At 41.3% G+C, this 15,028-nt stretch overlaps 1 protein-coding gene across 1 annotated transcript in view; it reads left to right on the top strand.

Annotated features, from left to right (window-relative positions):
- Positions 1-15,028, top strand: part of CSMD1 (CUB and Sushi multiple domains 1) — a 1,578,457-nt gene that overhangs the window by 1,494,684 nt on the left and 68,745 nt on the right. The window contains exons 50-51 of the mRNA XM_081517452.1: positions 4,112-4,306; positions 10,754-10,927. Coding sequence (XP_081373578.1) covers positions 4,112-4,306; positions 10,754-10,927 — 369 coding nt within the window. The remainder of the gene's footprint in view (positions 1-4,111; positions 4,307-10,753; positions 10,928-15,028) is intronic.

The following is a 15,028-nucleotide window of genomic DNA, read 5'->3' as shown; positions in this document are numbered from 1 at the left end:
CCACAGATGCTCCATTGACTCTCCTTACATTATTATCCTGTCATCTCCCTTCCACCACTGAGGTCTGAAGCCTTCATCCTAGGAGATCCTGGGGTTCTGCCCTCATGTGTGTGTGTGTGTGTGTGTGTGTGTGTGTGTGTTCTCCAAACCAGAAGCCTCCATTTTCACCCTCCCCTCAGATCCAGCTGTGGAGCAGACCCCCCAACGCAGGGTGTGCCTCCTCTTGGTCCTCCTCATACGTCTCCACAAAGGCAGACTGACTCAGAGAGGGCGCGTTTCCACAGCACACCTGATTCCTGGTTGTACTACACGGACACAGGCTTTGAATTGGGTGGTGCTGGCCCGAGGAATGAGACCGATGGCAGAGGATACAGACCCGGGGACGATGTTGGTTGGTCTTTTGACAAACTGAACACGGCATCCCAATGAGGGAAGACACAGAGGTCTTTTCAATATGTGGCTCAATGGGACACTCAGATGGGAAAGTGAGTCTGGACCTGCCCCACATTGTAGACACAACCAAGGCAGGATTACAACAGGCTAAATGGGAAAGGTGGAACATAAATCTGTGAAAATACAACCTCCCCTTTCCACCAGCCCACCTGCATGAGCCTGGGTCAGGTAAAGACTTTGCAAGCTCACACAAAAAAAAGCCAATAACAAAGGAAAAAGTCAATATATGTTAAGTTTCAGTACTTTTATTCTTCAAAACCTATGTTTAAGAACCTGATAAAGGCAAACTTAGAAAGGGTAAAGATATTTGAAGGATGTGTATTAAGGATTGATTAAGGAGTTCCATTGAGAAGAAAGCAGAATATCAAATAGATACCACTATACCCCACACCAGGACAAATAACTTTATAAAATAAAAAGACCAGCTACCTGCATTGCTGGTGAAGGTGGTAAGTTGAAATCATCTCTTTGGAAAAGCATTTGGTTGTGTGTCCTAAGGTTGAAAATATCTTAAGAGCCAGGAGTAGTTCCTCCCTATAAATATACCTACAGGCTGGCATAAAGATGTTCATCTAAGGACATGCTCAAAGCTGCAGTTTGCAAAAGCCAAGAATGCAAGACAACCCCAATGGCTATCAGTAACGAATGGATACATTGATCCATGGAGAATATATAGAACATATAGAAATGCAAACAAGCACTCCAGCTGTATGGCTTAACATGAGTTACTTTCAAAAGCATAATACTGAAGTCAGAAGTAAGAGACCACATGGGTTTTTAATGAAGAAGCAGAAGGAGATTAATATTTTTATGAAACTCTGTTAAGTGCAGGCAGGTGGAGTTTTCCCCAGAGTTCAGAGCTGACTGGTGGATGGGGAAGGCGCCTGTGAGAAAGAAACGCAGTGACTGAGGGTGGGGGCTGGGGGTGAGCTCATGAGAACCCATCTTAGGTTTCTGACTTGGGGCCTGGACTGCTCCTTAGTGTGCCAACAGGAGAACAGGGAGATGTGCCGGGCATGCAGAAGTTTCTGGTCTGGTTCCCCTATGAGGCTCCCAGGTCTGGTACGGGGCTGTGGCTCCCTTGCTTCCAGGCCAAGTGCATTGTCTATGACACCTTGGTTGGCAGGACAGGGCAGGGGGATCCTTTTGTGGGGACTGTTTGCCTTGTTTGTGAGCAAACGCCTGTGTGTAGGGAAGCTTACCAAGAGGGGATTCGATAACCACAGTTTGCAGGCAGTGGTCTTCTGCTGTCGTCTTGGTTAGCATAACTCAGATATCACCACCTGAATAAACATAGCAGGCTTTAGACTCAGACATTTCTGTACATTCTCCTCCTTGAAGTGTCTTTGAAAATATCAAATAAAATCACCTCTGCAGAAATTTCTGGAAAGCTCCACCCTTCCCCTCTCTTCCTTTAGTAAACAAAGGGCAAGGTAGACTTTGGATAAATATTTATTCTAGATCTCACTTTTTTCTTTTTTACTCTCAGTTTCTACCCATATGCTTTATTGCCTCAGTTTCTTTGTGGGTTTTTTATTATTGTTGTTGTTTGTTTATTTGTTGCTTTTGCTGCCGCAACACTGTTTTTGGCATGTTGCTTTTCAGAGCACACATACACTCACACAAACACTCATATACAGACATACTCCGTGTCACCAGTACTTGCTTTAAATTGGACATTAATCTCAAAAAGAAAAGAAAAAAAAAACTGTGGCAGTACATAATGTTTACAATAAAAGAGCTTAGAGCCTAGCAGAAAGACAGAGAGACAAGCAAACAATTAAACCAGAATCAGATAATTACAAAGCAAACCAAATACCATTTTCATAAAGAAAGAGGTGATCATGTGGAATTTGGAAACCACTGCTTTGGATGGTATTAGTGGAAGAAAGCTTCTGTTCCATTGTGTACGCCAACACTGAATCCTTCTTGGCAGAAATAGAGTTTATAAAAGATTGTTCAGTAGTTAAAAACAATCAAGTTAATTCTAGAAGCACCGTCTTGGTGAAATGAAGTGGATTTTATTTGAAATGTGCACTAGGATTGAAATTAAGTTATGGATTTGTAAGGTTAAAGACATGAAAGTCTTTTCAGAAATGGCAATCATGCCTGAATTCTGAAGGTAATCTGGTTAGGAAAAAAATTATTTGTATCACTAGATAAAACACATGAATATGCCTGTAAATTTTAGATAATTGTTTTATCTAAAAAAATACCCAAGAGAACTAGATCTAAGGATCACTTTTTTCTTATGAATTGTTTTGGCTGTGCTGGGTCTTTGTTCCTGTGCATGGGCCTTTCTAGTTGTGGCGAGCAGGCGCTACTTTTAGTTTCAGCGTGCGGGCTTCTCACTGTGGTGGCTTCTGCTGCAGAGCACAGGCTCTCAGGTGTACGGGCCGCAGTGGCCGGGGCCCTGGGCTCTAGAGCACAGGCTTCAATAGTTGTGGCCCACGGGCTTTGTTGCTCCGTGGCATGTGGGACCTTCCTGGACCAGGGATCGAACCCTGTGCCCCTGCACTGACAGGCGGATTCTCACCCCCTGCACCACTGGGGAAGTCCAGAGGATTACTTTCAAATTAGGAAATTCCTTTCATATTTTAACCTTTGCTGATATTATTATTGTAATTATACCAAAAAGGCCCATTTTTTCTGTTAATTTGCACATAGTGATAGTAAAGTCATTAAAAGAAGATTAAATGGGATATTTGTAACATTTTGGATATGTCTGATTCAATTATAATGAACTTGTATAGAATTTTAAGTAAAAGATATTTATTAATAGCATTCTGGGAGAGAAAAAAAAACCTGTGGTATCTCTAGCGGCTGCTTACAGGCTCAATAAATTAATCAATCAGGTCAGCTTTGTGGATAGCTGTCTGTGATGGTTACTAGCTGATGTAACTTCATATTTAGAGAAGTAGAGTTCTAGTTCCTAATGTTGCAAAATTAATTTTAAATATTATTGTACTCTTCAGAAAATGTACATACTTACATGTACCAAATGTTACGTATATTGTCAGCATATCCATAAATCCCTTGACTCCACTCCTGTAATACTGTACTAGGACCACTGTTATTACAGGTATCTCTACTGCTCTTTTTAAGTTGCTATTGTAATTCTAGTTTGTTTCCTAAAGGCATGAATAGATTCTCTCCTTTAAAACTCGTTAAACACTTTTCTTCACAGTATTAATGCATGTGCATGGGATTTTGTGTGCTAATAAATCCAGTAATATGCAGAGGATATTATTTGGGGAAGAAGGGAATGAGGGCGTCTGACTTTCTGAATTTGCTGGAAGCTGGTTTTTCAACTAATCAGCTACTCTTTCAAGTTTCTCAGAGGTTAGGGACAAATTAGAAGTTAGAGGTTCTGTCTGTGCCTCCATTTGCCTGATGATCATTTTCGCAGAACCTCAAGACTGTGCAAGAGATTTATCCCTTCACGTGTCATCTCACTGCAGGATTTCCGCTGCACTTACCATGAGGCTGTGGACTGCATTGGACATCCAAGATCACTTCTGTGTGGCTCTGTGGGTGGTAGGGAAAGCCTGGAGTCCCAAGTGAGGGCATCTTTCCGCATAGCACGGCCCTCACCATGGAGAGCAGGCCTTCTGACCCTTAAGAACAAAGTGATGACGTGAAGTGTGTTTCTTTCCAGCGGTCACCTGCCCGGGCATCGAAGCCCAGCTCTCGGAACACGTCACCTGGAGGCTGGTGTCGGGGTCCCTGAATGAGTACGGAGCGCAGGTGGTGCTGAGCTGCAGCCCCGGGTACTACCTAGAAGGCCGGCGGCTGATGCAGTGCCACGCCAATGGCACGTGGAGTGTGGGGGAGGAGAGGCCGAGGTGCAGAGGTGAGTGACAGGTGTGTCCCCACCTCCCAGGCCATCCCGCATCCCTGATGGCAACGGCATCTGCCTCCCAGAGGTCTGTTATCTGTCATCCTCTGCATTAGCAGTGTAACCAAATGGCATTTCTTTTCATTACTATGAGGAATGTATATTTTTATCCAACATACTTAACTATATGACTGCTGCCTTAAGTGTTAAATGTTGGCTTTTCCTTGGGAACAATCATATTTTACAAACATTGAAATATTATTATAGAATACTCAGATACTTCAAATCAGCTCAAAAACACATCCAGGCCTGTGTTTATAAAGATCAGTCTTACTCCATGCACTGACTATTCAAACCTTCTATTTGGGATCTTGGGAGCTCATGCATTTATGCTAAGGATATTGTGTTCTCAAATAATAACTGTCTTGAAAAGGGAGATTATGATTCTCGTAGGTACAAGATAAGCAGTTAAGCTTCTGAGTGGGTTTCATAATAAATATGAATAAATAAAAAAATAAAACAATATTAGTATTGTTCAGAGCTCTATTTGATTCAGACATATTTAATATACAGTCTGTAGTGGGATTGTTCACAGGAAATTATCATGCACAAAAACAAGCAGTTAGAACTGTGTCAAATTTATAAAATACCCAGCTTAGCAAGAATAAAGCAGAATAAAAATGGAAAAGGACAAAAGAAACAATGCTTCACCGTCTGTGATAGTCACTCTGATACAGTCTGTGAATCTGAATGGGACAAATGGTGATGACGCGCTCACTGATGCTCTTCGCCAGGATCGCGGAGGCGGATCAGGAAGGGTCCAGGCCTCCAGGAGCTCAAAGGGAGAGTGGACAGCACCCCTGCCTGAAGCGTATTTATTCACGGGTCCCTAACCTTTCCCCAGGGTGTCCTGGTTGGACTGGTTGCCCGGTCACTGAAGGTGCTGAACTTCTCCACATTAGACACCTGAATTAGTGAGCGCCCCTCTTCCCACAACCTCCCACCAGGAATCTCAGGCCGTGATCCCGAGACACAGGCATTAATTTCAGAAGGCGAGTGGAGGAGAGGGAGTCGGGGCCTCTACCTTCTGCTGTTTGAGATTTTCCCAGCCACCATCCTCTGTCAGTCACACATAGGCGCTGGCTCACCTCTCGTGGGTGAGTTCTCGTGGAGCTCCCGCAGATAACCAGTCTCATCCATTTCCCACCCTCCCAGTTTGTCCTGTGACCCCAAGGTGGGGGGTGTGCTGGACAGGGGGGTGCCTTCTGCACCCCAGCCTTGTATACTTAGGGTTCAATGGCCATTCTGGGATGCTGGACACATACAGGGAGAGGCTTCCATTTATTTATTTATTTTTAATTTAACTTTTTGACCCTGCTGCATGGCATGTAGATCCTAGTTCCCTGACCAGGGATTTAACCCAGACCCCCCGCAGTAGAACCACAGAGTCTTAATCACTGGGCCACCAGGGAGGTCCCCAGTCTTCTATTAATATTTAAAAGAGTGTTTACAAAAACTGATTCTTTTGCTCTTTCGCTCTTTTTTATTTTTTTTAAATTATGGAAGTATGATAACATTTACAGGAGACTTGGAAAATACATAACAAGGTTACATATAGTTTTCCTATGTATTACAATTATTTTTAAGTAGATAAATTCAGATTTTTAGTTGGAGTTTCAATATCAAACTCTTAAAAATGAATAGAATGAATATACAGAGAAGTAGAAGAATATAGTAGACCTGAAAAGCACTATGAACCAATTCAACATAATTAAGATTTATACAATTTTCACACAACACTAAGATACAAATTGTATTCAAGTTCCCATAGGCTGTAAACTAGGAGACACTGGAACACAAGGGACATAAAACAAGATGCAAAACTTTCATGGTCTAAAGGTATTGAAATCATATAGGGTCTGTTCTCTTATCACTGTGGAATTGTGTTAGAGATCAATATCAAAAGATATTTGAAAATAGCTCTCACATTTTCAAGTGCAATGTGACATTTACTAAGAGAGATCTTCAACTTAGCCATCAAAAGCCTCAATAAAGTTAGACTAAAAAAAACACAGAGGGTGATTGCAGAGGAGAAAGCATTTAAATGAGAAATTAATATCAAAGTTACCTTTTTAAGTCCCATGTATTTGCAAATTAAATATCCACTTTTTTAAATTAAGTTTTTTATTGAAGGATAATTGCTCTACAGAATTTTGTTGTTTTCTGTCAAACCTCAACATGAATCAGCCATAGGTATATATATATATATCCCCTCCCTTTTGGAACTCCCTCCCATCTCCCTCCCCATTCCACCCCTCTAGGTTGATACAGAGCCCCTGTTTGAGTTTCCTGAGCCATACAGCAAATTCCCATTGGCTATCTATTTTACATACAGTAATGTAAGTTTCCATGTTACTCTTTCCATGCATCTCATCCTCTCCTCTCCTCTCCCATGTCCATAAGTCTGCTCTCTACGTCTGTTTCTCCACTGCTGCCCTGTAAATAAATTTTTAATACCATTTTTCTAGAGTCCGTATAATGGATAAATGTCCACTTTTAAATGATGAAGCCTAAGAAGCCATAACAAGGAAAATTAGAAAATATTTGTAATAGAATAAAAATGAAAAGAGAATTTACCAGAATTTGTTGCATGCAGCTGAGGCTGCTCAATACAATCAAATACAATGTGGAGTCTTGAATAAGATATGAAAACAAATAATGGATACTAGAGTAAAATTCTGTGAAATTGGAACAAAATCTGTCCTTCAATTAATAATACTGTATCACATGTTAATTTCTTTCTTTTTTTTTCCTTTTTTAAAAATAACATTGTATTTCTTTATACTCTCAGAATTGTATTAGAAATTTTAAGCCTTGTTGAAATCTTTTTTTTTTAATCACGAAAATAATAAATTTCTAGAATTTTAGTAGTAATACTAGATGCCAAAATACATGGAACTATATCAAAGTTTTGAGTGAATATAGATTAGAAATCAAGCATTCTATTCATATTAAGTCAACCAAGTGGAATTAAATGTCATATATTTTTTTTAGCTAGGCAATAATTCTTAAATTTTCTAAAATATATATATTATACATACTACATATATATATGTATATATATATATGTATACAAAAGCTTTTCTACTACACTTGATGAAGGTTTGAGAAAGAACAACAACAAAAGAGATGGAGAAATTAGAGAACATAAACTAAGTGAAATACTAGCACTGAATATTAAATAGAAAAAGTGAAAAAAACTAGATAAAAGTAAAAGATCATCATATAGTCCAGTTGTTTTTAAAAATGACTGCTCTTGAGAAACACATCTAGGGCTCCAGAAAAAATTTAAAAAGCAATACCTGGGCATTTGTATTTTTCAGAAAATTCCAAGATAATTCTGATATACATCTGGATTTTAAAAAGTGATTACAGTTTTTTTATTAAATGGTAGTTCTAATGATATAGAATTCTATTGACCAATCATAATACAATGGTATTCAGTCAGTAATATTTACATACTCACAATAGTAAAAGATGAAAAACACTCTGATTCTTAAACTGAACCATTGGCAGCCCAGTTCCACCATCATTTGTGAAAAGAAGGCAGAATTGGGCCTTGGCCATCCATGAATTTTATCTCTGCCTCCCTCTTTCTGATTTCTCAGAAATCTGCTTTCCCAGCTCTCGACTGACCTACTTTAACCCGCTGGGTCTCATGCTGAGTCTGGTCCGTGGACAGCCACCACCAGTCCCTAGGCCTGAAGACGTCTTCAGGCATCTGGGGCCACAGACATTCTCTGCAGACGGTTGGGTGTTCGCTGACTGACCACATTGTGCAGGAGTTGTTCTATCTCACTTTATTATTTGTCTCCTTTGAATGTCCTTGAGGATGTGTGGCCTTGTCTAAAACCATTGGCTTCCACAGAAGTCTTTGCTTGCCTTTTGGTTTTGTGTCTTTGTTGGTATCTGTTGGTAGGTTGGTCACCCTGTGGTCAGGAGGCGTGCCTTTTATACTTGAACCTCTGACATCTTTAAAATCAGCCGTGTTTGCTCATATGCTCCTGAGTTTTCCTCACCCAAACATGGACTGTGCTCTTCTCCAAGGAGCCCTGCTATCTATCGCTGGAAATGGTCTAAGAGACCAAACTCTGTGCCCACGGGTGCGCACTGTGTGAGGTTTACTGACTTCATTCTTGAAAGCTTCATGGGAGAAAAGAACAGGGACATAAAGCTTTCCCTTGGAAATTTGACAGAGGATTTTATTTGTTTTTTAGGGTAGAGGAGTTCTCTCTTTCTGTTAGGGCTTCCGCCTTGGTGCTGCCCACCTCATTAACATGGAGGGTTTTCTGCCACCCAGATCTCCACATCTGAGACCCTGTTATCCAGCTATGAGAAGCCAAAGCTTTGTCCCAGTAGTTCTTATTTATAGTCTAGTGAAGCTTAGTAGAGGACAAGCCTAAAATAGTTCATCACCAGGATATTTTTAACAGAGGCTAAAAAAATAAAACAGATGTGAAAACCACCCTCCTTTCTGTTGGTCCACCATTAATGGTGCATCAGGACCTCCAAGAGGAGGTGTGCTCAGACCTCTCTTCTTACTGAGGTTGAGGTTTCAAAACAGGGTCCAGCTATCCTGAGTGGCTACAAGGGGATCTTTAAATATCATCACTCAAGGTGAATTTCATACCATGTTTGAGAAGAGGCATAATGAGAAGTTTATAATTAATTGTAAAAAATCTAAATCCGAGTCAAACCCATGGACATGTGAAAGGGCAAACACATTAGCAGTATTACTGGATGCATAAGATAGGACCCTGTAAGAGTTTAGCAATCCTAGAAGCTAGTCCTCAAGGCTCCATCAACAGCGATAATGTTCTCATCAGGACATACTCCAGGGCTGACCTTTCCAGATTTCTGATGAGCAGTGCCCCAGAGCACACATTTCCAGGCTCTGTCTGCCTGTCTGTTTGACACGGAACCAGGGTTTTGGGTCTTGGAGTAAAATCAGCTTAATTCAAAAGACTGGTCTAAAAGGTAAAATTGTCTTCACTTGAATTTTCAGTAAAGGTTTTCAGATTTTGGAACCAGCTCCCCAAACAGGCCCCGAGGCACCCTTCATTCTTAGCGAACACCGGCCCAGCCCCGGGCAGGGGCAGGGCGTTGCTTCAGTGCGCCCGTCGCTGTCCTCTCGCTGACCTCACTGCATAGCCCTGCCTGGCCAGGGCTGCCTTCAACCTTCAGGAGACGAGCCAGGAGGGCTCAGAGACCTAGAGAGCTTGGCGGTGTCACCGAGCTCAGAACTGGCAAAGCTGAGTGGACCCTGGGTGGCCTGCAGCCAGCCGGTGTGTTCTTGTTCTTTACCTTTTACTACCTCTTATCAGTTTACTGTTAATGAGGACTCAGTCATTTTTAGCTACTTGGCGGCTTTGCCCCAAGCCCTTTGCCCGTAAAAACTCACTTAGTGCAGCAGGAAATTTTTATCACTCCTCTTAGAAGAGCTTTTCAGATACTTTCATTCTAACCTGTTAAATCACATTTAAGCCTCTAAGGGAGCAATTCACCTTGATGACTTTATGATTCCTTCCTCCCCTCAGATTCTGCTGATTTTTTTTCTTTTTTCTTTTTGTGCTCAAACGATGGATTGATGTTCATTTTGTGAGTGGATTTTGCAAGTGCAGGGAGTCAGGTGGGATAACAAGTATCTGTAATGAGAGTGAACATTGCAGTCATCTCCCCACCTGGAGTAATCATGTGGGTGTAAGTGGTCAGTGATCAATAATTATGCTGGAACATATGTGTAAACTGGGTGCCTACATCTATAATCACTTAAGGTCTAGTTTTTGTATTTTTTTTTAATTTACAGAAAGTCTGCACACATTCCATATAGTCAGCATTTTTATGAAGCTCACAGTCCCAACAAATAGTACATGAAAGAAAAAGTGAACTCAGTCCTTCTATTATAGTGGGCATCCTGGGTTTAATTCTACACATTTTGTACCAGTTGATGACTTTTGGGAAGACCACGTGTCTCAATTCCTGTTACACACACGTGGATGTCCAGTAGCTGTGGTGTGATTCTTGTAATTGATGTAAGCAGAAATGAGGACAGAAAGCCAACTGGTTGGACTGACTTGCTTGTATGCTAAGATATTTGTATGCTGTGTATTTAAAGAAAAGTTTAGCTACCTGTGAGGATGAAAAAAAAAATAGCAATGGGTGAAGGAAAGGACTTATTCTATTTTGGATTCCACTCTAAAGTTTCAAGTTTTCATTCCAAGGATACAAGAGAATGGAAATTAAATTTCTTAGGTGATGGGTCATCTCACCCTGAGATGACACCCCTGCCCCCGCCTGGGTTCGTGATGAAAATGAAGACTTGAGATCGTGTCATTTTTAACACGGAGAGTAGTCTGTGTCAGACCTGCAACACTGTTCACTCTGATTTTCTTTGCCTCCTAGTGATCTCGTGCGGAAGCCTATCCTTTCCCCCAAACGGGAACAAGATTGGAACGCTGACGGTCTACGGTGCCACAGCCATATTCACATGTAACTCGGGCTACACACTTGTGGGGTCCCATGTCAGAGAATGCTTAGCCAATGGGCTCTGGAGCGGCCCCGAGACTCGCTGTCTGGGTGAGTTAATCCGTCCAAGGGCGCTGCTTTGCCTCAAACAGACCTCAAAGATGGACAGCAAGACAAAACGTGGTACTTCTCGCCATGAAAGCTCTGACAGAGAGGAACTAAATCCCACCTGGGCTTTTAACGCTTCTCTTTAGAGTATCACTTCCTCTTTAAGTATTTAAAGGGATTTTTAAAAATCTGAGTGATAAATGCAGGTCACATGTTGCCTTAAATGACACAAAAATTATAGAGTGCTGAAGGTAGCCCTTGAATGCCCTCATGGTTTTAGAATGCACACACACATACACGTTAAAAAAAAAAAATAGAATGCACAAAAAATGAATTTTAAAATTGCCATATATTTTGTTATCTTCTTAAAAATTTTAAAATTACATTAATAAGTTAATGTGCCGTTAATGTTCATCAGTGTAAGGACGATGAATTGTTTAAACTAGGGCTTCCCTGGTGGTTCAGACAGTAAAGAATCTGCCTGCAATGCAGGAGACCTTGGTTGGATCTCTGAATCAAGAAGACCCCTTGGAAAAGGGAATGGCTACCCACTCCAGTATTCTTGCCTGGATAATTCCATGGACAGAGGAGCCTGGCAGCTACAGTCCATGGGGTTGCAAAGAATCAGACATGACTGAGTGACTTTCACTTTTCCTTTGTTATCTTTTTTAAAAAGTTTAAATTACATTAATAAGTTAATGTGCCATTAATGTCCGTCAGTGTAAGGACAATGAATTATTTAAAATAGAAAGTGTGCATAGTATTAATAAGTTGGTCTTCTTTTCCCCAAGGATTAACATTTTCTACATGATAATATTTTTTTTAAGTTGGGTTGAGGGCGTTCCCTGGAGATCCAGTGGTTAAGACTTCGCCTTTCAGTCCAGGGGTTTGATCCCTGATCAGGGAGATAAGATCTCACATGCCTCGTGGCCAGAAAATCAAAATATAAAACAGAAGCAATATTGTAACAAATTCAATAAAGACTTTCAAAATGATCCACATTAAAAAAAAATGTTTAAAAAATTGGGTTGAAAGTTTTTTCATTGAAAAATTAAGTGTATGTAAATTGCTGAGTAAGCAGTTTAAAGTGCCAAGATTTTTAATGCTTCTTTTAGGTCTGCAAGTAATTAGTAAAATATGTTAATTGCCTTTGCATGTGTGCATGCTAAGTCAATTCAATCCTGTCCAACTCTTTGCGACCCCATAGACTGTAGCCCACCAGGCTCCTCTATCCATAGTTCTCCAGGCAAGAATACTGGAGTGGGTTGCCATGCCCTCTGCCAGTGGATCTTTCCAACTTGGGGATCAAACCCGCATCTCCTGTGGCCTCTGCATTGCAGGCAGAATCTTGCCACTGAGCCACCAGGAAAGTGCCTTTTGTAACTGTCTCTGTGATCTTGATAGCTTTGTAACCACTCCAACACAGTGGAAGTGGGAAGTTTAGGCTTCTGAACCTCTGCGGGCGAGGCTGACTTCAGGAACTCAGCCAGGACCAGTGAATTTAAATAGTAATAATCTGTTCTTTCCACTGGAGGGAATTTGAAGAAACACTCAGGAATTTGAAGGAAGTGGATGAAAGTAAAGCAGCAGACCAAGAAACAGGTAACCGATGTGGGAAGGAGGTTCTCATGCTTCTCCATGAAGCGACTTTCTTCAAATTAGCTCAGGACTTGGATCTGTGCTGTTCTGATATGAGGCGTGCATGTGAGTCCCCTGTCGAGTGAAGTTACTGTAGTCTTCAGCCACCCAGGACATCTCCCTGGGATTTAGGTGGGACTTTCTGAGAGGCGGTGCTGCTTCTGACATGTCCTGTGCTTTTCTGCTGCTGTTATGAGATTGGCTGTTGAGTGGTACTTTCCTTAAGGCTGCTGTGGTTGGGGTAGGTTTTCTCTGTCAGCTTCAGTGAAGCATGTCTAGAAAGAAGGGAATCAGGTGATCTAAGAAATTCCATCTCTGCTCTTAACTGTGAGATGGAAAGCACACTTGATGTTCATTTGCTTAGTGGGTCACTGCTCACGAAAGCCTTATTGGTCCTTCCAGTGACCCTGGGGTGCTAAGGCCACAGGGAATTTCAGTGGCAACTTCAGGTTTTGTAACTGTTGAATCGTGGAGCCAGCTTGAGTCTTGTTGATTGCAAGCAAACCTTCACCTGTATCGTGGCATTCTCCTGATGGAAGGTTAGGGCTTTGAAGTAGAAAGGATGAAATGCGTAGTTAGCTGGATGGAGGTGCTCAAAGGCATGGTCTCGGTGGGATGCAGTATGACTGAGACACTTCTGGAAGAGGGAGTTAAGCTGAAAGACAGAGGAAGAAAAATGTCCAGATTGTAATGTATAAAATGCTAGTGTTGTAGAACCTGGATGCAGGATATGAAGAATAATGCAATTGGAGGAGGTCAGAGTATATTTAAAGTAAAAAAAAGAAAAAAACACACACAGCTAGAAAAGGCTGAGAAATGATGCATAGCCATGTGTGATTCTAAACCAGTGAGTAAAGAATGGGTAAGAAGTCTAAAGATTTTGAAAGTTGTAAACGTAGTTTCAGTGAGACTTTACAGGTTGGAATTCATAATATACAGAATATGACAATGCAGGATAGCTCTTTTCCTGAAAAAAATGGCTTGCTGATGGGTAGATAATATCATGTAACCTGGCAAGAATATACATCCACAGGACCCAGAAGACCATGTGAGATACAGTGGAGAACATAGGGAGAAGGATAGGCAGGTGGAGAACAGAGTACTGTCAGTGCTGGAGATGCTCAGATGGGGAAAGACCATAACAATGCTAGCTGAAAGACTGAAAATAAATATCTGATGACAGATTCAGGAACCCTTCAAATCAATGGCTGACCCAATAGGTTTTTTTTAGACATAAGAAGGGCTTCTCAGGTGGCGCTTGTGGCAAAGAACCCACCTGCCAATGCAGGAGACATAAAAGATGTGAGTTCAATCCCTGAGTTGGGAAGACCCCCTGGAGGAGGGCATGGCAACCCACTCCAGTATTCTTGCCTGGAGAATCCCATGGACAGAGGAGCCTGGCGCGGGGTACAGTGCATAGAGTGGGGAACAGTCAAACACGACTGAAGCAGCTTAGTACATACACATGCAGACATAAGAAAATAATGGAATTAGTATGATATTTCACTCAAAATGAAAAGTAAAATAACTTTAAATGTACGTGATGAGGAGAAAATTATGAAGTCACACCACACACAGAAGGACCAGGTGTTTTGGGTAACAGAAGGCTCATTGGTGCTAGGAGATGGCTGCGGCACTGGTATTATTTCCTTCAGTCTCCTTCTTGTCCCACGTGCTTAGGTGGTCCGTATCTGGGGTGAAGACTTTAGTTCAGTGAGGTAGTTCAAGTGAGCTGCTGAGGACTTGAAATGCATGTGTGGTGAAGGTTCTGGTAACCATGACATGTGAGGAATGTTTAGAAAACTTGTCATCTTCAATTTGGCTGAGAGAAAAGTTAGGAGGTAATTAATAGCTATTTTCAAATATGCAAAACAGTTGGTGAGAAAAAATTTTAAACCTAAAATTAATTAAACACATTTGCTAAGGGCAAGGACCAGGGTTGCTAATGACATTAGTGATACATAATTCCATTCATTGGTTTGAAATACCAGATGTGCATACAAAAAAGTAGTTTTCAGATTCAATATAGGAAATATTTTCCCTTATTTATTCTTGAACAAGTGAGATCTGTCCGAGAATGTGATGAAGACTTCCTGAAGAAGGTGGTTGTGTGGGGTTCCATTGGACTCTGTGCTGTTTTGATTCTATACCCAACATGCTTTCTCCATCATAATGCAAAACACTTTGGCAAAAGCATTTTTTCAAGGTGTGGGTGAGGTCTCTTGTTTATTTTTAGAGTTGCTAGAACAAAAGAATTCCTTTGCTTGAGCTTCTGTTTCACATGGAGCAGGCATCCTGTTTCTAGCTGGGGCACAATGGTTATTTCCAATGATTTCCAGCAGGGAAGAACATGCCAGATTCCTTATGATCGTGGCAGCAGAAATGGGCAAGCACATGCATGGACACTGTCACAGTGGGAGTCTCATGACTGTTAACAGTAGGAGAGCTGGATTTAAGAAGATGAAG

Source organism: Giraffa tippelskirchi, chromosome 8 (genome assembly GCF_054371585.1).
Source record: "Giraffa tippelskirchi isolate mGirTip1 chromosome 8, T2T-mGirTip1v1.2.pri, whole genome shotgun sequence".
NCBI classification, from domain to species: domain Eukaryota; kingdom Metazoa; phylum Chordata; class Mammalia; order Artiodactyla; family Giraffidae; genus Giraffa; species Giraffa tippelskirchi.
This window is presented reverse-complemented; position numbering and strand designations above follow the sequence as displayed.